The sequence below is a fragment of the Betta splendens genome, chromosome 9, assembly GCF_900634795.4.
Source record: "Betta splendens chromosome 9, fBetSpl5.4, whole genome shotgun sequence".
Taxonomy (NCBI): Eukaryota; Metazoa; Chordata; class Actinopteri; order Anabantiformes; family Osphronemidae; genus Betta; species Betta splendens.
Genome location: NC_040889.2, coordinates 3,301,049 through 3,323,125, shown reverse-complemented (window position 1 = coordinate 3,323,125; position 22,077 = coordinate 3,301,049). Strand labels below are relative to the sequence as shown.

The 22,077-nt window shown below is 48.4% G+C and overlaps 1 protein-coding gene across 21 annotated transcripts in view; it reads left to right on the top strand.

The window, feature by feature from the left end:
* Positions 1-22,077, top strand: part of LOC114861294 (pleckstrin homology domain-containing family A member 5-like) — a 61,946-nt gene that overhangs the window by 33,421 nt on the left and 6,448 nt on the right. For 14 of the 21 annotated variants that reach the window (XM_055511344.1, XM_055511342.1, XM_055511346.1 and 11 more), the window contains 20 exons: positions 2,606-2,689; positions 3,589-3,642; positions 6,032-6,206; positions 6,869-6,973; positions 7,909-7,981; positions 8,643-8,743; positions 9,173-9,288; positions 10,178-11,248; positions 13,953-14,239; positions 14,315-14,553; positions 15,643-15,723; positions 16,140-16,259; positions 16,711-16,764; positions 17,889-17,969; positions 18,794-18,856; positions 18,931-19,011; positions 19,101-19,253; positions 19,378-19,479; positions 19,604-19,712; positions 22,017-22,060. In XM_055511344.1, coding sequence (XP_055367319.1) covers positions 2,606-2,689; positions 3,589-3,642; positions 6,032-6,206; positions 6,869-6,973; positions 7,909-7,981; positions 8,643-8,743; positions 9,173-9,288; positions 10,178-11,248; positions 13,953-14,239; positions 14,315-14,553; positions 15,643-15,723; positions 16,140-16,259; positions 16,711-16,764; positions 17,889-17,969; positions 18,794-18,856; positions 18,931-19,011; positions 19,101-19,253; positions 19,378-19,479; positions 19,604-19,712; positions 22,017-22,060 — 3,193 coding nt within the window. The remainder of the gene's footprint in view (positions 1-2,605; positions 2,690-3,588; positions 3,643-6,031; positions 6,207-6,868; positions 6,974-7,908; positions 7,982-8,642; positions 8,744-9,172; positions 9,289-10,177; positions 11,249-13,952; positions 14,240-14,314; positions 14,554-15,642; positions 15,724-16,139; positions 16,260-16,710; positions 16,765-17,888; positions 17,970-18,793; positions 18,857-18,930; positions 19,012-19,100; positions 19,254-19,377; positions 19,480-19,603; positions 19,713-22,016; positions 22,061-22,077) is intronic. The other 7 variants (XM_055511352.1, XM_055511351.1, XM_029160339.3 and 4 more) reach the window with 4 other exon arrangements.

Here is a 22,077-nt window from a genome sequence, read left to right as displayed (position 1 = left end):
GTTGTGAGTCCAGGAAACCCAGCCCAACCTTGGCTTTGTGTAACATAAACACATGTGGAGCCGAGCATTCATGAGGGTTGTGGGGACCAAAGGTTCATTGTGTTCATACTGCCATCAAGGTTCCTCTTGTGCATAAGGTACCATTACCATGCCATCACTGGTGAAGCTAGCATCACCGGATGCTGTGGGACCAGGCGCATGGTTCGGGATAACCAGACCTCTTTGCTCCCCTCGATGCAAGCACGGCATGAATAATGGATCAGCATCTATCACAGTTCTAGGACCTGCCTGCTCCCTTCATGCTTACAGTGTCACAGTAGCAATAGATGCAGGTTGACTGCTGCCTGTTCCTGTGCCTCTGTCTGGTAAAGCCTCGCCTGACTCAGCGCTCACCTCTAGGGACCTTCATCAAAATCAGCCATCTGTCACAGTTACCAGTAACAACGGAGAAGCCTTTAAGAGTGTGATTGTGAGTCATGTGGCTGTTTTTGTGTTGTTACATAACTCAAGGTTATTGGTGAGCAACACGAGAGGCTCAGCATCACTGCAGTGTTCACTGGTGCCAGTTTAAAGGGAGGCGTTGTTTTCATGAAGCCAACGTCAGTCTTGTTTAACACATAGGGTGATATCAGCTCATCGTTACACAGCTGAGGTGAAGCTTGTGCTGTGCTTCAGACTCTTCTTGGGTTAGTAGAGGTTTATGTGCTGAGACATGTTGTTAGAGATACCTTGCCCCGTAGAGACTGAACTCCACACGTGAATTTCTGCCCAGTTGGATCCAGGTTCTAATGAGACACGATGCTTATGTTCTGCTCTGCTGGACGAAGACACAGCTGCTTTTAATCAGATGTCAAAGTATCAGTGGTTTGTCTCTAATGATTTATTTCTATGAGTTGTAGAAGCATGTCTCCATTTGGTCTTCTTCATATTTTAACCAGACCCAGAGTTTCCCGAACAGCACCATAACAAATGAACAGGTCCACCACCTGTCTGTGGTTTGACCACTGGACTTCATCGTTCTGTGGTATATGTGTCTGGCAGTGCTGTCGGTGCTGGTGGCCTTTCCGAAAGGTCATCGGCCTGGACAGAGGGAGGGACAGTGAATGGCAGCCGATCTGGGAAACAGTGAACAATGCCTCAGCTAATGTTTAATGCCATGCGTGGACAAACAGGCTCTGCTTTAAATGCCATGTGAAAACCCTGAGCTTTGTGTGTGCGCGTGCGTGCGTGCGTGCGTGCGTGCGTGCGTGCGTGCGTGCGTGCGTGTGTGTGTGTGTGTATATGTGTGTGTGCGCGTGCGCGCGTGTTTGTGTCTCTTGTGTGTATGAGTGTGTGTGTATCAGTCCAGCCTCCCTCCTGTTGAGGGCATCTTACGCTCAGAGCTATGTCTCTGGGCTGCAGCAGACAGACTGTGACAAAGCTGTGGCAGCTTTTGATGCTGCTGTGGGTCGTAGCTGTGCTGGAACCTGGTTGGCCCCATTAGATAACCAGCTACGCTGTGATTGGCCAATAGTGTATACGTCCTGTCTTTGTTATTATTAAACCAAGAAACTATAAAAGCATCTCATCCTTTAAAACCCCCATTGGAGAGAAAGGAAATGGGAGCCAGGATCTTAATTTTCTGCTTCTGACTGGGATTTAAACATCATGGTGGCTCAGCCTCTCCTGTCTCACCAATGCTGCATCAGGCAGCAGACATCAGACTGGATGAGACACAGTCCACTCATTTGCTGATTTGTCTGATGCAGAGGATGATGTGGTTTGAAGCAGTTCTTCATGTTGAGCTAGGAGCTCGATGAAAGCATCACAGATGGTTGTGACATGCCGCTGCCTGGATGTGACGGTCTGTCGGCTGCTGCAGCGTGGGAGCAGGATGGGTAAAGTCACATACTTTCATGCCTCCGTCCATGTAGATCTATGTGAACTGTGCGACACGCAGTGGGTCAGAGTAGCCATGGATGATTTCACGTCTGCTGTTTAGTTCAAAAGGAACAAAGCAAAGACTGCATGGTTCGGGGGACAGCTGAAGCAGCCAAGCAGTTCTCTGAGCACGGCGCCGTATACGAGGCAGCGTTCAGCTTTCACCTGGTGATACCTGTTTAACGTCCACATTCTGTAACAGAGATGAGCAGACCGGGCGGTTTGAGTTTATATTTCACGTTCATTTTGTTTGTATTTCATGTGTATGTTCTGACAAACCTCCACAGTTCAGATTTAAATCATTGTCTAAAACCCAGACTCCAATTTGAGATGACCCGCTAACACCCCACTCATCACTGGGTCAACGGACTGCGAGCTCCTGGTGCAGGTCTCTGCTTTAGCATGCTAGCTAATCAACTAGCCTGAGTACCAGTCTTTTCCTGTTTCCGGGGCCCAAATACAATCTGGAGACCTAAAGCTAGTAGTAACAGCAACAACAGTCAGAGCTTGAGGGAGTCCGTTCCACCTTCTGAACAGTGCGGACAGAATGTTCCGTGGACATCGGCAGCTGTGTGGATCTGCTTGGTCCTCTGTTTCACGTGGCTTTGACAGAAATGTGTCTCCTTGTCAGATTTCGTGTTGTCAGCCTCTGATTTAACCCCTTTCTGTCTGTGTCTCCTTGCAGCCACAATGAACGGAAGGTGACGTGTAAGCACCCAGTGTCCGGCATCCCCTCCCAGGACAACTGCATCTTCGTGGTTAATGAACAGTAAGTGTCTCTGCGCTGTGACTCGCACAGCAGACAGTCTGCACCTAAACCCTGCTGGATGAGTGGGATGGTTGATGCCACAGGTGGTGGTGTATGGTGGTGTATTGTGAATGTAGTGCTTCGTACCATGATAAATGTTGGGAAACAGCTGTAACTGTTTGGGTTTGGCGACACAATAAGTCTTTGCTGCTGGAAGATGACGATGCTCTCCACCATCACTGTCCTGTGGGTCACACTAACACATAATGAAGGAGCTACTCTCTGCTCCCCAGGACACAGAATGTGAAGGTTGACCTTTGGGGCCTTGACAAACAAACTGCAGCATTTTCAGCTGCATCTCCAGACGGGTTGACCAAATGTTTGATCCCGTCCTTGTCTCTGTGCTGGCAAGATGCCAAACACCAAACCGCAGACGTAGCAGCATGCTAACAGGTTCACAGAAGCATCACCTTCACCCCCTTTATCTCTGTGGAAGACTGAGGTGTCTGTGTGTCTGTGTGTGAATGACGTGTGCGTGCTGTGTATTTTTAAACTTGTTGAGCAGAAGGTGAGAAAGTGGCAACATCTGCTCACATGCTGCTAATGCGATGTTTCACATCGGTCCGTGAAGATTACAGTTGAAAGCAAGTTTGCTTCCAATGCCATCGTGACTTTGTGGCAGCACAGTGGTGAATATACGATCTGTTAGAAGCTTCATCCAGTTACCATGGTTACACACATGACTTCATAGATGCCTGACCAGTAGATAGGCATACTCCATCCACTCATACTCGTCTGTGCTTCCTTTAACCTGGATTTGTGATGTCACCACCCACACGTCTGCTTTTACTGGACCATGACTGTCTCCTGTTGTTTCTCATTGAATTTTTCTTATGATTTTGTCCTTTGTTTGTTTCTAGTGTGAGTTGTGGAAAACTTGTCCACCCTGACAGGCCCATAGAGGCTCTCATCAGGTAACACCAGCAACATGGACTGCTGCTCTGACTCCAGCTTCTTTTAGTGCTCTAAAGGCCCAATGCATGCAGGTTGTTTCTCCAGCTCAGGCTGCGTTCTGCTGCTTCACTTCTTGGTTGTTGTCCGTCCATGTTAGGTTTAGAAGACAACAACACTGAGTGGGAGAAAGTGGGCTTAGCTTGGCAGGTGTCTGATGTGGTGAGCTTCCTGGCGTGTAGCCACATGGTAATGCAGTATCTCCAGCTCTGACCTGCAGCTTGTGTACAGTTCCACTCACCCCGCCTTCGTCTGCCTCCTGCTGACTGTTAAAACTGATGAGCTGCTGTGTTGCACTGATGTGCACATGCTTCACGTGTATGTCATGGCTTGTGTCTTCAGCAGCAAGTGATTAACCACCGCTTTCACTCACTCACTGACTCACTCACTTACTCACTCACTCACTCACTTACTCACTCACTCACTTGTTGTGGTCTTGCTCGAGCCCATCTCAGCTGACGGGTTCTGGACAGGTCTTCAGTTGTCACAGGCCACATATAGACAACCTGGCTGCAAGTCTTCACGGGGAATGTGCAAACTCCACAGGAAGTCACCCAGCCCACCCTGAAATGGAACCTAGGACCTGTAAATTTTATGACAATAATTTTAAAATGAAAGCAGGTGGTGCCTACCGGTGCACAGTCACTGTGGTGTAGAGCTCTAGTGGTCTCATAGCGACTCAGGGTTCTACTGTACGTGCTGTGATCAGCTTCCACACACAGCTTTAATTTAGAACTTCCTTGCATTGTATCATCTCTTCCTCTATGTGTCCTGGATATGCTGCTGCAGACTTTGTTCAAACACAACACTTGGCACTCAAAGGCAGAAAGATCTGTGTTGAGACAAGATTCCAGTGAAGGCTGATCACAGCCAAGACACTGATTAGTACGTCTCACCACATGAGCAAGCACGACAAACTGCAAACAGATGAGAGTGATGAGCTCTGGTGATTCACACATCCAGGTTTGCACGAAAATGTTCTCTGAGGAAGATGACACAGACTTTGATAGCGTTGTTAGGAGTCTTCTGATTATTTAACAGCAGCAGAGCAGAATCTGTTCCGCAGACAGTACAAACAGATGTTTGCTGTGGAGCTGAGTCATCGGTCAGCTTTAGAGGAACTCCACGGCAGAGCTCTGATGAGAGCTCTGTGATTCAGCTCAGATGAGGGAGGAACAGCCTGTTTGTTCAGCAGAGCAGCGATGGACAGGCTTCACGCAGGAGATGAGCGTGAGACGGCACAGAGGGGGAAACAGGTTGTGAACTGACTGACGGACATCTACAGCACCTGTCCAGGCACCAGCAGCGTCTGTCTGCAACTTACTGAATGCCATCACGCACGTTACTGACAGGGCTCGCCCTGTGTTCCTCCGGTTAGATCAGCTTGGGCAGTGGGCTGACCAGGCGGAGCACCGCATGCAACAGCTTGGATCAAAAGATCTCCATTAGATCATTCAGGAGGTACACACATAAAGCTGTGACCCTCCTCAGTACTGACTGTAACAGCTGCGGTTAGGGAGCCATCAGTTTAGGTCTGCTCCTCACATCACCTCTAATAGGACCTAGCTCCTTTTACGCCATCTCATTACATGTGAGCCACAGTCTGTGTTCCCCTCAGTCCTGGTGGCCTAGCCCATGTCCAGGTGAGCAGCTGTCGGTGTGTGAATGTTGAGGCTTTCAAATAGAGAAGTTAGAAATTTGGATGAGCTCCTGGTGCCTTTGAACATCTGGGCCAGGACGCCTGCACACAGCCTAGAAACATCACATTCAGTTGGTTGACTACATGGCTCTGATGCTCTGCAGCCGCTGAATGTGGCTCTTGTACTGTATTTGTGTGCAGTTAATAAACATCCCTCCCAGGAGTTCTAGGTGCTTTTTGACTGGATAAACTCAGACTCACACAAACGCACTAAATCAGGTCTATAAAGAGATCTGCTGGTTTGAAGAGGATGAGCATCATTGCTGTGTTACACTGACATTCAGTGATAGAATGAGCTGGACCCTGGCAGGGACCTACATGTAGATGTAGTAGAACCAGCTCTGCCTTTGTGCTGCTTCTGCTCCAAAGTTTTAATGCTTGTGGCAGTTTGGTGAATTTAAGTTAGCGTGACAATGCATTGCTACCTGGCGCAGTCAATCAAGTCAGATACAATATCAAATACGTACATACACATTATTGGAGTGAAAGGTACCTATAACGTCTGTGTGTCTTGAACATGCTGTATGTTTCTGTTACTTGCTCACGTGTTGACCTCCCGCTGAGCGCTGGACCTTGACCAGTGAGGGGAGCTCTGGGACATTCTGACGGACTCCCTCTGTTTTTGTGTCTCTATGTGTCTTGTTATGTGGCAGACCGGCTCCTAAGGCTTCGTCAGACCAGGGCAGCAGCGGCGACAAGAAGGAGCGTCCCATGAGCACCATGAGCGAGGCTTCCAACTACACGGGCGGCTCTGACTACAGCACCTTCCCCGGCAGCCCCGCCACCACCGTCACCACAGCTACCACCACCTCCACCTCATCCACGCGGGTCAGTAGCTGCACCCATGGACGAGTGTGTAGGGGTCTAATCTGATACAGGGAGCAGTGATGTGTGCAGGCTTTTTAATCAGATTCTGGATGTTTCTCATTGTATCAGTGCTTCCAATTCTTTCAGGGAACCACCAGAGCTCAAACTTCAGCATTACCTCCTGCACCACAGAGTGACCAGCATTTACAGATCCACCTGAAGCTGCTGTTCCTCATAGCAACCATCATTATTATTAGCTGACATTCAGGCCAGGCGGACGGCGCTGAGCAATGCCAGGCTACTTGTAACACTGACCTGGCACAGTCGCTGCTCCTCACTCTGCCCTTGTTGTGTCATCACCTGATTTCGTGCTAGTAAAGCTGTTAGACTGAAAAAACACTGATTAACAAGCCCAGCATGTCCTGATCGATTCATGAGAGAAGAACGAGGCGTCACAGCAGATAACTGTGTAATCATGGTTCTTAGACTCAACAACGTTGTGTTTAAAAAAAAGTCCTGCTGGCGTACTGTCCCTGACATTAGCTTTGTTAGCTTAATGTCAGGGATGTCCTGTTGACTACTGGGTAGAAACCTGTGCTGTACACCAGTAACCACAACATGCTGCTGCTTTTACTGATGTCTTGGCCCTTTGTGGAGCTAAGTGTCTTTATTTTCATCCACAGCCTTCTAGATCTTCCAAAAAAGTTCACAACTTTGGCAAAAGGTCCAACTCCATCAAGAGGAACCTCAATGCCCCCGTGGTCCGGAGCAACTGGCTTTACAAACAGGTACCACATATGTGCTTCCTATGCTGCTTGCCCCACTAGCTGTTAGGGAACATAGAAGTACAAAGTCTCAGATGTTTGCGGCATTGGTACAGAGTCATGGTCAGTCATAGGACAGGGTAGAGAAGACTTGACTAGACAAAATACATTTTGCCTAACAGTAGTAACTTTGGCTTCTCGGTTGCTATGGCCAAACGTCACACATCAGAGAACATACACATAGAATTCATAACAACTAACTAACTATATGCAAAACTATCCACAATTATTCATAATTACTAACCCCACTGCAAACTAGCTGACCAGTTGCAATACAACATATTAGCCTTCTTTTGCCAAACGCTGACAAGAAACAGGTAGAAAGAGAGCATCAGGTGCCAACGAATAACGGTAAGGAACCAGTGCTCATAAACCATTCTCTAGCTGCTGTACCAAAGGTCAGCTGATTGTGCTCTAACTCAGCTTTCAGACAGCGGACGGAGTCATGGTCTATAAAGTCCTTCCCAGCTGCTGCATCAATGCTCATCGTATTGACACCATGTCTCGTAGCCACAAAAGGCTCAGACATGTCGAAGAAAAGTGCTTGTTCACAGACGACAAGTCGATGTGCACTGAGATGCTTTTAACCTCTGGACCCGTGTCTGAACATAGTGCACAGCAAACAGGCCCAGGAGGACTGAGTGAAGGAACAAAAGAGAAAAGAGCTTCTCAGTAGCTGCCTAAAAACTAAACTCAGGTGGTTGCCTCGAGCATTGCACGGGGAAAATTGTCACCACGTTAAATAGAGATAAAACAGAGCAGACGCTGCTTAATATAAGCTGCCAGAGGCGGAGAAGCAGGGGGAGATCAAAGAGAGAGAGAGAGCTGTGTGGGTGGGCTGCTCCCTGTTATTACTGCACGCTGGCTGACTGACAATGTGTGACCTTTGACCCCTGCAGGACAGCACAGGCATGAAGCTGTGGAAGAAGAGGTGGTTCGTTCTGTCGGATATGTGCCTCTTCTATTACCGTGGTATGAACACACACAAGTTAAGAACACTCATCTCGCAATAGGGAGGACGACAGCATCACTTAGCAGCGTTTCAGATTTAGACAGATGTCAAAGCCCACCAGCAGCCACTGACTTTAGCTCAGTGCCTCCAACCAACAAGGCCTCTCATACTGATGCTGATACTGAAGGTTCACTATACCAAATACTTCATTAAATGCTCACTTTCACCCTTATTCTCAGTTGTGAAATGCCTCTGATCCTCTATGTGTAGATGCATTGATTGCAGTCATGGTCAGGCCCTCATCTAAATGAAGTGTGTGTGCAGCCTGTCTACTGTATTCTGTTTCTCAGTGATTCAGCAGAAGGAGCTGAAGCGCTGTCTGTAGCAGGAGGCTGTGACCGAACTGGGCTGATCTGTGGAGGACAGATGAGATGTGAACTGTCTATATGGGCTATGAAACAGATCTGCAATGATCCACATGATAAACATGTGTAAATAATACCTCACTCTGGTTACCTTGATAGGTGACTATATTAATGTAGTTATTGCATCACACCAGGTGTGGTTAAACCCCAGGACTGTGGCAGCTCATAGTTATAACATGCTGAAGAACAAGTGGAACTTTAAACTCTTTGAAATGGCCCCATATGGAGCTCACGACTGTGTGTTTCCTCTCTGCAGACGAGAAAGAAGACAGCATCCTGGGAAGTATCCTGCTGCCCAGCTTCCACATCTCAATGTTGTCTGTTGATGACCACATCAGCCGGAAGTATGCCTTCAAGGTAAAGGACGGCGCTCAGGACACGTACTGTTATTAAAGGCCCCGAGGCAAACCTTGGAGCGTGTTACCATGACAACCTGTAGGTGAACCGAGAGCAGGTCTGCACACCACGTGGCCACACGCATCAGTCAACAGCAGAGCTTTATACAAAGTGGTGGCAAGCTTGAGTTGTACGTCCAATGTCTCTGTTTGTCTGAGTGACTCTGGGTTTATGATTGTAGCTGTGTGTAAAGCTGCTAGGTCCTCTAGGATGAGCTGGGTCCTACGTGTAGGACAACGGGTTTATCATCTACGAGACTACAGCAATGTTTTTCTAGAACAGCACAGCCCTGGCCTCTCAGGGATTCATCTGACCCTCCTCTGTCTCTTTTTTCACATATCGATCTGCCTCTGACTGTCTGTCTCACTCCTACTCTGCTGACGTTTCCAGGCCACTCACCCCAACATGCGGACGTATTACTTCTGCTCTGACACGGCCAAAGACATGGAGGCCTGGATGAAAGTCATGACGGATGCTGCCCTGGTCCACACTGAGCCAGTCAGGAGGTTGGTGCCGCACACATTCATATTTCTTCCAGATAGAGTACCATAATGTCCCCAGGGCTGCATCCATGAAGTGTTTTACGGCGTCTCTGGAGGCCCCTAAATGCCTGGTTAAGGGCCTTTTGCTATTCATGAGCTCTTAAAATAGCTCCTGAACTAAAATATGTAGCATACTCACAGTTCATCTGTTGCAGTGAGGAACTGAAACAAGTTTTAACTTAATGACGTGAGGCATGAGAGCAGCTCAAGGGGGTTAAACACTAACCCAGCCCCTTTATGGGTCTACTTGAGGTTGACATCTTACTCAAAGACAGCTGGAGGCACGTTTCTCTCGGTCAAGGCTGAGCTGTGCCCTGTGGAAACTGCTGAGCTGCTGAACTACCAAGCAACCAGCTGCACTAAATAAAATGCAGCGACACTTTTGTGGGAAATGAATGGAACGTGACTTTTCTGCACCTTGTCAACTTTTTCAATAACACAGATTAGCTGCATTTTATTTATGGTTGCTTTATTGTGGTTGATGCGTTAAGCTTGCTTATAGTTATACATAATCTTCACAAAACGGGTTCATTTCAAAATGACTGTTCTTAAAATCAAGTTGCCCCAAATTTCCTAAACCTGATGCATATACATCAATTCTGTGCAGCAGGGTATTATAACTATTATGTTATAAGTGGTTAAACATCGGCTGAATATCAGGATGTTAAGTAGAGTGTAGACTTCAAGGAGTGGTCACCTACAGTAGCAACTTAAAACACAGAAGGATGCAGGTGGGCGGGATATCAGCTGTGAGTAAATGTGTCACAGCTAACATCAAGTCAAGTTGTCTTTCTGGCATAAACGACATGAGCCTAAAGGACCACCTTACTCAGAGTCGTTCTTCTCTCTCCAGACTGGACAAGTTGAAAGTGGACCAGCGGACTCCTCAGGAGCTAAACAACCTGCTGAATCACAGAGTCCTGACAAAGCCCGAGATCCAGAATAATGAACGCAACCGCGAGCCCATACGACAGCACTCCCTGTCTCGACTGGATGACAAGCGGAAGACCAACGGACAGAGGGAGCGGGAGTACTACACCCTACAGAGAGAGGGGGAGAGGTACTCTCTGAAGAAGGACGGGGTCAGCTACATGCTGCAGAAGGATGGGGACAAGTACCTGCTTCACAAGGATGGAGAGAAGTACCTGCTGCGAAAGGATGGAGAGAAGTACTCGCTGCAGAAGGATGCAGAGGTGTTGGCCATTCACAGGGACCTGGAGCAGTATGCACTTCAAAAAGCAGAAGAAAAGCACACGCTGACATCCACGGAGGAGAAGTATGCACCGTCCAAGGACGGAGAGAAGTATCTGCTCACCAAGGATGGAGAGAAGTATGCTCTGCAGAAGGTCGGAGACCGGCACCTGCTCCAGAAAGATGGACAGAAGTACGTTCCCCAAAAGGAAGTGAAGAGAGCTCTGTCGCTAAAGGAGACCGAGCGCTACGGCGCCGTGAGGGAGGTGGACCGGTACGGCACCATACAGGTGGTGGACAAGTATGGTGCCGTGAAGGAGGTGAAGAAGTACAGCACGCTGCGGGAAGGCAGCAGATACGCCGACAGATACAGCCTCCACAGAGATCCCAGCGCGGAGCGTACTCTGGGCAGGATCAGCAGCATCAAGCTGCAGCCGGCTCAGGCCGCCGCCATCGCGGCCGCTGTGTCTGCCTCTCGCCAGGGCCAGGCCGGCCTCGCAGTCCAGAAGCCCGCACAGCTCAGTGTCTCCAGCTCAGGGTCTGGGGCGGGGGAGCCCACGGGAGACTGCGGCTCCGTGGAGGTGGACAGCAGCCTGGCCAGAGTCACTGTGAAGTCCCCCGCTCCAGTGCAGGAGCCGGACAAGGGCCTGAGCAGGACTGGCTCCATGCAGCAGCTGGAGCACTGGGTCCGTGCTCAGAACAGGACCAGAGGAGGGGACGACGACAACAGGAGGTGAGAAAGCATCATGAATCAAAGAAGCTAGTCAGTGCAATGTGTTATTAACCAGTCAGTGGCAGGACGTATTGAACAAGTTCCCACATGAATAGAGTCAGGTACTGCCTGTTCTGGCATCAACCTCTTTTCTGTAGCAGGTGCTGCTTGCAGTGACCCAGAGCTTTACACTACTTTACAGAGTTTCACTGTTTGCTGTCTCTGTAGAAACGCTGGTTTGTCAACAAAGCAGCAGCCTTGTGTTTTGCCAAGAGGCTGGAGAAATTCAGATGCAAGTTGGTCACGCTTGGTGAAAGTTAGGCTCTGGATTCTAAGAACAGTGAAGCTTGTGTTGTGTGGATGGCACATATTTCCCCCGCACTCTTAGCGAGACTACAATTAGAGGGAACCTGTCGTAACCTCAACAGATGTGACCCCCTATTGCATTGTTCTTCTTCATCCTTCTTCGTCCTTCTGTGTCCTTCTCTGTCCTTCTTTGACCTTGTGTGAGACATGAATTGTAGCAGCAGCAGAACAGGAGAGCGGTCCCGCTTCACTCGCCCTCAGTGCTTCCTCTCTCTTTCTGCTGCCATAAATAAGTCATGCAAATGAGTCTGTAATGAGAGCAGAGGAATCCGAGCATGGCGGAGCCACATTTGTCATCTCTGTCAGCAGATAAGGGAGTTGGAGAAACTTTGTGGTTAGACTGATTGTTACTGTGACAACAATAGTGGGCTGTGATCCAGTCTGAAGCATCTCCCAGTACGACGCGTACATCACTGCCGTGTCCGGCTTCAGAGTGTGGTCCTTTACACCTGGGCCTGAAGCCCAGATCAGGCTTATTTAGTACTGAAACCTCCAGTTTCTGACTGACTTTACATGTATTACCCACACAAACATGGCTCAGGGTGAGTGACCGGGTCAGCTCAGCAGGGGGTCCGGGCAACATAGGAAGCCTTCACTTCCTCTTCTAGAGATGAGGAGGAACATTTCCATCCAAATGAGCCTTTAATATTTCATCACAGTCTTCTATAATCTCGCTAGCTCAGATACATTTCCACAGTCTTGGATCATTGATTGTTTTGATAGCAGCAGACTGGGAAAGTTATGAAGTCATGTATTTTTCAGTGGACGTTTTCTTCAAAGGTTTGAATTTAAACAACTGAATGTTTCTTAGCTGATAAAGACAACCAGCGATAGAGTCACATTCGGTCATTTAGTGAAACTGAGTAGACGATTGACGTGTAGTTTGTAGTCTGTTAGTAAACTTTAAGATGGTTTATCACATTGATGATCTCCAGTAGATTTCTTTATAAGAAGATTTCCATTAGTTTCAGACCATTAACATCATTAACCTTATGGCTCTCATTGCTGGTCATTTTGAATGTATTGCTAGATGTTGACGAACGACTGGATAAAGAACATCTAAAGTGTGAGAGGTTCACTGACACATGCTTCATTGCCCACAGTGGCTTCACAGCTCACAGTTTGTTACAGGCACAAAGCGATAGTGAACAGGGCTGCAGGTTTTGCTAATATAGAATAGAATAGAATAGAATAGAATAGAATAGAATAGAATAGAATAGAATAGAATAGAATAGAATAGAATAGAATAGAATAGAATAGAATGCTTTTATTAGTCCCACAGCGGGGAAATTCCCATCAGCAGCCAGCTTGACCGACAGTGGAAGCAATTTGCAGTACAAACAAAAAACACACGCACATACAGTGGCACACAGTACAAATGGAAACCTTGCTGGAATTTTTTCTGGGGTACATCAGGACAGATAGATAAGGTCGGAGAGCAGACAGTGAGACTGTAAGGTGGTGGGGGGGTGTATCTGAATCAGTGTAGTGAAGTGTTGTTTATAGAAGTATGACCGAGGCCGACCAAGATGTTTACATCTTGCCAGTCCAACAGTTGTCCTTGAAGAGAGCCACAATAAGGGAAAGAGGATAGATAGAGGCACAGCTGGTGAGCTAGATTGGGGAAGGGAGGGGTGGGAGAGAAGGGACAGATTAATACACAGCCAATTCTAATAAATTTTAACAATCCATGACTAATTTGTCTAGATCAATACTCCAATTGGTCAGAACTCAGGGCTTCATCGCCTCTTGTGGGACCATGGGTCACCCGTGACATCTCCTCAAGCCTGTCAGACAAGGCTGTCACCACATTCACCAAGTGTTCAGTCTGTCTGTAGATGTTATCCCTCAGTCTCTTGTCTTCCTCCGTACGGGCTGAGATCTTATTAGTCAGTCCTGTGATCCGGGCATCCGAAAGGGCTGAGATGTTACTAATCAGTCCCTCCATCCGGGTCATCCTCTGATGTAAATCATCCGAACGAGCTGAGATGTTACTTGTCAGCCCTTCAATCCGGGCCATCCTCTGGTGTAATTCCGTCAGCCGATTAACCATGGCCCCCATCGGCGTTTGCAGCTCCACGGCCGGTGGACACGCCAATGAGCCGGCCGCAGATTTTCCAATCTTTCCAATCTTCCGATAAAGCAGGGCACCACCAAAGCCAATCATGAGTAGCCCTGTTACCAAAGTCCAAAATATGGTCCAGTGTGCTTTAGTATATGAAACATGTATTGAGTCTCTGCTGTTTGTGCTGAGGTCCATTACAACGTGTGACTTTATGTTTTGTTACTGAATACTGTGACAGATTGACACACACATACACACGGCATATGATCTGACCTCTGACCTTTCCTCTCCCAGCGTTACGTCCTACCAGACCCTGCCCAGAAACATGCCCAGCCACCGAGCCCAGATCGTGCCCCGCTACCCGGAGGGTTACCGCACGATGCCCCGCAACAGCATGGTGCGACCAGAGAGCATATGCAGTGTGGCGGGATCCGCTTACGACCGCGCCCTCCGCCCCGCCTCCACCAGCACCATCACCACGGCCGAGAAGAGACGATCCATGAGGGACGACACCATGTGGCAGCTGTACGAGTGGCAGCAGAGGCAGGCGTATTCCAGGCAGAGTCTGGCCCAGCCAACAGGTGCACACTGCTCCAGTCGTAGCTTATGTCCTAATGATGCCAGGCTCCAGTCTGACTCCTCTTCTTATGCTTTAGCTGTGGGTCACTATGGAACCCTGCCCAGCACCAAGACTATGGGCAACATATCGGAACACGCCGTGGCCCACTCCATTCCCACCTCGCCGTCTCATGGCTCCCTGGCCCTCTACAGCTCCTTCTCCCCTCCGTGCCAGCAGATGGCCCACAACTCCAGCACCTCCCACTCAGAGGTGTCCTCTCCAGTCTTCAGGGGTGACGTAACGCTGGATCGGCGGCACAGGACACACCTTGCCAAGGTAGATGCGCTAGAGTCTGACTGATAGCTGATAGGCCGGAATGTTATGATCGGTATATTATCATAATACCTGGAAACATGGAAAACCTAGGACTGGAAAAGACCTAGGGAAACACTAAAAAACCAACAATGTCAGTGTTGCCTATGTTCAGTAGTTAGCAGACCTTTATGGCAGCCTTTCAAAATAATGCTATGTGTAACAAAAGACATCTTTATGTAATTTATGCTCTGCTCACTTCCTGCCTTATCCAACCCATAGGGAACACTCTGCTGGGTGTAGCTCTATAGACATCATTGGTTTGGTTCAGCTTTGATGCAGATCACTTGATCACACAGGAACTAAATCTAATGAAATCAGATTGAGCTAAAGTTAAATTCATTTACATTCATTTTAAAACCATTTACATTCCCTGTTTCTGCTGCAGTCACTGGATGCAGTGACTGCATCCATCATCTTAGGGTTCCTGCTAGATTTGACTCTCTCACTGCAGAGGTGACAAACTAGACACACTACAGCCCTCGCTGATAGAAAGGCCTGCTAATGAGCCAGGCATCCTATCCAGCTGCTTCTAAGGAGACCCAGTCATGATGGAAGCAGGCCTGAATGTGAGCGTCTCCACAGACATGAGCAGATGCTAACCTGAGTGTGCAGGAGACCCAACGGACAGTCATTCTAGGCTCAGGACAACAAAGGATCCAGTGAGAGCAGCACTGGGTAACTGGGTCTGTACTGGTTTAAATTGTCTGATGCTCAGTGTCTCGTTGGGTCACGTGAGCACAGACGACGACGTCGTCACTGAATTTGACCAGTGAACTGGACGCTGCTACCACTGCATTCATCCTTGTTCCATGATGCTCGTGGACTCTAAGCAGTTTATAAACTATAAATGTATTCACTAGGTGACAAACAAACGGTTGCAGGGCTTCCAACCACTCAGATGATTGGTCCCCATGAAGACTGTTCCTTTTATCAATGGTTGATGGTGTTGATACCATGTGGAGCTGTGTTTACTGGAAGCTTGTGTGTCACCTCCTGGTCCCAGAGGAGGAACATCTGACTGACCGTGGTGTTGTTGCCCCTCTGTCACAGTACGGCTACCCGCCCGACCGCCGCTCCATCGCAGCCATCCCTCCTCAGGCCATCACTCCTCAGTCCCTGCAGGGCAAGACGGTGAGTGTCTCCATCCCATAGGACTGAAGTCATATACTCACACGAGAAGCAGCCAGGCTGCCGTGTCCATGTCGGTCAGCCTCTTTGCTGTTGTTCCACTCATGGACAGTTTGTACCAGCGTGTTGGAGGCAGGCTGTGATTATGTTGCGATGCCTGATGGCAGCCCATGGCCTCTGCAGACCTTTACACAGTTTGCAGATTCATCATATTCCAGCTGATTATGTGTGTACTGGAAGGGATCAGAGTTGAATGTGTGACGACACAGTGGCATCAGAAGAAGTGTCCTGAAACTGAGTGTTTAGAGAGAGACTCCAGCTGCGTCCTGTCCTGGTTTAACCCATGAACTCACCGGTGGTGGCATTTGACCGTGTCAGTGTGCCGTCTCTTCTTCTCTCCTGTGTGTTGCTGTGTGCAGCCTGAGGAGCTGACCCTTCTGCTGATCAAGCTCCGCCGTCAGCAGGCGGAGCTCAACAGCCTGCGGGAGCACACAGCAGCGCAGCTAATGGCCCTGGGTATGGAGGGGCCCAACGCCAAGGTCAGCACGCATGTCAGTGCATGCACGTCAGTGTTTCCATGGTGACTGCACATCACGATAGCACAGGCACAAAGCGGTGACTCTGACACCTGCCCAACTTGTCATGATGTTGGTAGACCAAAGGAAGCATAGGTCACACGTTGAGAACAGGACTGATGTGGCGCTGATGCATGTGATGCTCCTCCTCGAGACCTCTGTCATGATGTGTGAGCTTGGGTGCATCACCTGCTGTGTTGGTGTCATTACTAGACGCATGCTTCAGAGTAATGTGGGAGTGTGAGGGATGTTTGATATGGAGGAATGTGTGCTGAGCAGCCACCCCTGACCACCTGCGTATTAAGATCTAGGATATAAACTGTTCTTTGCTTGACTTTTCCTACTTTCCTCCTGTCTGCGCCTCCTCTCTTCTCCTGTCTCCTCCTCTGTTTCTACTCGTCTTCCTCTGCTGCAGACTGATGTTCTCACACATCACCTACAGAGGAACCTTGTTTATCTGGAGGGCCAGGTGAGTGAGTGTGAGCGTGTGCACGTGCGTTCCAGCAGTTTGATATTCACCATCACATGGTTAAATTAACCCCTGCCCTGTTTATGGACTGTGGACATATTTAGGGGCGGTACTTGTGACAGGCTATTGGGCTAACAGGCTATCGGGCTAATGGCCTAACAGGCTAATGGGCTAACAGACTAACGGGCTGCCACGCTGAGAGGGACATCCTTACAAAGCTGTAGCAGAAACCATGCTGCCATTTACCATCACTTGAGCTTGATTCTGATCAACACGTACAAGAACCAGAACATTTACATTCTGCTACATGACAGTAAGAAAGACACGAACAGGCTTCAGGTTCTGAAGCTAACTTCACTCTGATCCCTCTGCATCCTGACAAACACGCTGCCAGGATTACTAGGTTCTTGGCGACAGGCCTCTATGTCTACAGGTCGTTATCAACTTCTAGGTTATTGACTGTTTTGACAAGGCCAAGTGCTTTAGGGAGGGAAAAGCCCTGGAAAAGCCATGGGCCGACACTAGCTAACTGTGTCTGCACCTCTAATACTGACCTTCTCTGGTATTATTAGAGGTGAAACCAATAGAAACAACTTATAAAAAGCTGATTTTGGAAATATTCTGTTGCACATGAAAACCTTCAGGGTCAAGATTGATCTAGACTCTGACTGGTGATTCTCTTTGACTGACTCATGATGGTGCTTGGGTTTCCTGACCCACATGATGTTACTGTGGCCAATATGAACTATTTGTAGCAGCATCAAACCAGACCAACATCCACTGAGGGAGTAAATGATCCGAACTTATATAGCGCATTAGCGGTTTGTTGAGCTCGGACAGTGTTTATCCTCCTCCTCTCTCCTCATCCTCTGTCCTGTGTCTCACTGATGAGACATGAAAACAACGATGAGGGGACCTTATTCAGTTGTCTGACGTCGTTTACAGCTGCAGGTCACTGACCACTGGTCTGTTTAATGGTTTCTGACTCCAGAGCAGGACTCGTCTTAACCTTCTCTGGTAGATGAGCGGCTCCACAGCGGTTAGTGGTGGTGGTTGGTCCACCAGCCAACATATGAAGCTGTGTAGTTAAACCCGTGTGTCCTCTTTCTCCAATGCTCCGCTAGACGAAGGAAAACGAGCCTCTAATCTTCATGATACACACTATGATCGAGAACTCGGCACCAAGGCCGCAGCTCTACCAGCAAGTAAGGTCTTTGGCTCTGAGTCATCATCATCGTCGTCGAGTCTGTGCGTGCTTCCACATTGTGTTTGTTCTATTCACCATCTACTCATCGGTGTATTTACTGGTACTGGCTGCATGTGCGTCATCGCTATGGACGTCTCTCCTAATCACCGTCCTCATACCATACTACATCATGATCTCTGGCAGTGGCATGAAACTGTCAGATTGTGTGACCAGACAAAAACGCTGGACGGAGCAGTTTAGATGGATTTATGCATAAAGATAGAGAGATGTATATTAACTTGGTTGGACATGTATTAACATTGTTAAGGTTATGAAGTCTCAAGACTAACGGACAGAACTCCTCCATGTAGTGTTCATCTACATCTATGCTAAGCTAGGCTAGGCTAAGCTAGGTTAGCCGAGCCGCACCCTGCGCACACATGAGGGAGTGTATTCATAGTCCAGCTGGAGCATGAGCTCAGCTCAGCCTTTGTTTAGTTCGCCTGCTACACAGAGCATCTAGCAAAGACAGACACTGCTCTGATGCATAGACCACATCCATCGCAGCTACTCAGAACAGACAGCTATGACTAAGGAAGTTTTCTGTCTCTGCTACAATGCAACATCTGCCTTAGCTGGATTTGCTGGACCACATTATGATGATACTACATCTTGTCACCACCTCTTCATGCCCTCATGGCCTCAGCAGCAGAAGGGAAGGTTATAAAGCGTTGCTTTGCACAATCTGAAGCATTTGAAATACATCCCTGTGTTGTGTTTGAGGGTAAGACCAGTGTATGAAGTCGAACACCTCATGATTGACACCTTGCCTTGTGTGTGCAGATCAGCCCAGATGACTACAAGGACAGTTCCTTCGCTCAACACACACCAGAGGCCGACACAGACGTAAGCTGGATGCAGCATGGGGCAGAGTATTCCTCAGTGTCGGTGTGTGTTTCATGTGTGTGTTTGTGTGTCAGACCAAGCTGAGCAGACTATGTGAGCAGGACAAGGCAGTGAGGATGCAGGAGGAGAAGCTACAGCAGCTGCACCGGGAGAAGGTATTGTATGGCTGCCTCGAACGACCCCACGTCTCTGACTGGCACACATATGTACAGTGACCTGTCTGTGTGTTTGTGTGTGTATACAGCATACGCTAGAGACCGCCCTGCTGTCGGCCAGTCAGGAGCTGAGTGAACAGAGTGGCTCCAACGCTGCCGCCACACAGAGCCTGGTCCAGCAGAGGGAGGTACTGCAGAACGGGCTGCTGAGCACCTGCAGGGAGCTGTCCAGAGTACACACAGTGAGTCAGCGCGTGCACACACACACACACACACACACACACACACACACACACACATATATATATATATATATACCTACACACACATCCACGCGCCTTGACCCTGCTGCCGTCCTGCTTCCAGGAACTGGAGCGCTCATGGAGAGAGTACGACAAGCTAGAGGCAGATGTGACTCAAGCCAAGTCCAACCTGCTGGAGCAGCTGGAGGCCCTCGGCAGTCCACAGGTGAGTCTCTCTCACACACACACACACACACACACACACACACACACACACACACACACACACACACACACACACACACACTGGGGAGATCCGGCTTCTAACAGCAGGTGTGTTGGGTTTTCAGACAGAGCCTCCCAGTCAGCGGCACATCCAGATCCAGAAAGAACTCTGGAGGATCCAGGATGTGATGGAGGCTCTCTCCAAGAACAAGCCTCAGCGAAGCACCGACAGCAGTGAGAGCCGTTTACAGAGTGACACAGTGTATCTCAGATGCGTGGCTCTATCACCAACAGCTAGTTTTCCTACTGATTAGCTACTTAAGTTTGTCTCACTTACTGTTAAGACCCTGGCTCGTGGGAAGCAACATAAAACAAAATGTCTGGTTTACACAATGAGGCATGAGGCATGGCTGCTGACAACATGGCTGCTCTGAAGGGCTGGGCTGTAGGGAGAGAGAGAGGGAGAAGCTTAGCAGGGCTTTTAAACACTGGTTTCCACATGGCATCAATCATACAAGAGTCCAGGGAGGAGTCAATCCAGGTCTCCTACAAAAACTCAGTAGAGACACTATCACATAACATCCCCCACCCATAAGCACTTTGGTCCAAGGCTAAATGTCCTGGAACAAATGCACAAAACACAAGAATGAGGACATTATAACCTTGAAAGGGTGTCCCCTAACACATTGTCCTTTCCACAAATATGCTGGATGCCCAGGTTGAACCCCTGCAGGAAGTGGCACTATCGCATTAACGGTGATTTGAGTTCTTCATCCTGCCCAGGAAATCTAGTGGATTGTGGTCTGTATAAACCACAATGACCTGCCCTGAAAAAACATAAACCTCAAAATGCTCCAAGGCCAGCTTAAGCGCTAGTGCCTCCTTCTCTATGGTGGAATACTGTTTCTGATGTAAAGTAAACATCTTAGAAAAGTAGCACACAGGATGTTTAATGCCTAATAGACCATCTTGGAGCAGAACAGCGCCAGCACCCACATCACTTGCATCCACAGTTTAAAGGGCTTGTTAAAATCAGAAACAGCAAGCACTGGAGTGTTACTCAACAAGGCCTTAAGATGTAAGAACGCAAGTCGGCACTGCTCTGACCACACGAAAGGAATTAAAGGAGCAGCCACAGTGGCAAAGATCTCACAAAAACTCCTGTAGTACCCTGCCATCCAAAGAACTCACGGCAAGATGTATGAGCACGAAAGTCGACGATTGCTTCCACCTTAGACAACAGACTTGACCCTGACCAACCTCTTTTCCTAAATAAGTTACAGTAGATTGTCCAAACTCGCATTTTTGTAGATTCAACGTCAAATTGGCATCAGCCAATCTAGCAAACACAACCGCCAACTGATTCACATGCTGGTCCCCAGTAGAACTATAAACTATTATGTCATCAAGGTAAGCTTCACAACCCACCAGTCCTTTCGTTACTTTATAAGACGTTGGAAAGTGGCAGGTGCATTCCGCATCCCAAATGCAATAACCATGTACTGACAGAAGTCAGGTATAACAAAGGTAGAGATCTCACGCCCTCTCCTAGTTAGCGGAACCTGCCAGTAGCCCTTGAATAGGTCTAACTTTCTAACAAACTCGGCAGACCCCACTGTGACAATACAATCGTTCCGAAAATCTGTAAAAAAAGGACTGTTTTATCCAACTTTCCCATCAGTAAATAAGGAGAGCTCCAGGGGCTAGCAGTGGGCTCAGCAGTACATATAATGTCAACATATAATCAACCTTGTTACTCATAAGCTGACGTGTATCAGGGCTCACTCTGTAGGGATGCTGCTTAATAGGAGTGGCATCACCAACATCAATGTCATGCTAAAGAACACCAGTACGCCCAGGCACATCTGAAAACAACTTATAATGTTTATGTATAGCTTCAGCTAAGTCGGATCGTTTTGGCAGTTACAAGTGACTTAAATGGGCGTCCAAGTTGCCCAGAATGACCGAGTTTGGTAACCTCCCAACACACATCGTTGCTGTGACCTCTACATCCTACGCCCCAGGGGCTTTTGTCAACATCACAAGTTTTTTTCAACAATTTAATATGACAAGCACATAATCACACTCATTAACCCGCCGCACAACCTAGTAAGGACCACTATAGCGAGCATTCAGGGTTGAACCAGAGAAAGGCAAAGCAAAGGAAGCAAAACCTTGTCGCCTGGTTGAAACACACGATGTCCTGCCTTCTTGTCAACGCTTCAATCGCCCTTGGGACTCCTAGCTCACACACCCTACTAAGCTTACACCAAAAGTCAGACAGTAGAAGTAGTAGAAGAAGGGTGGTCTGCTAACCATTTCTCCTTAAGTAGCTTCAGCGGGCCCCTTACAGTATGGCCAAACACGAGCGCCGCTCGGCTAAAGCCCAGTGACTCTTGGGTAACCTCCCTAGCTGCAAATCCTATCCCAGTCCTTCTCTTTCTCCCCACAGTACGTTCGCAACATGGTCTTAAGTTCGACCAAATGCTTTGACAGCTCAAGTGTCTTCTGTTATGGACCATTTTTCTCTGTTTCCAGGTGTGCCGGGATCCAAACCACTCTCCAGCATCCAGAAGAACGAGGTGAGGCACATTCACTA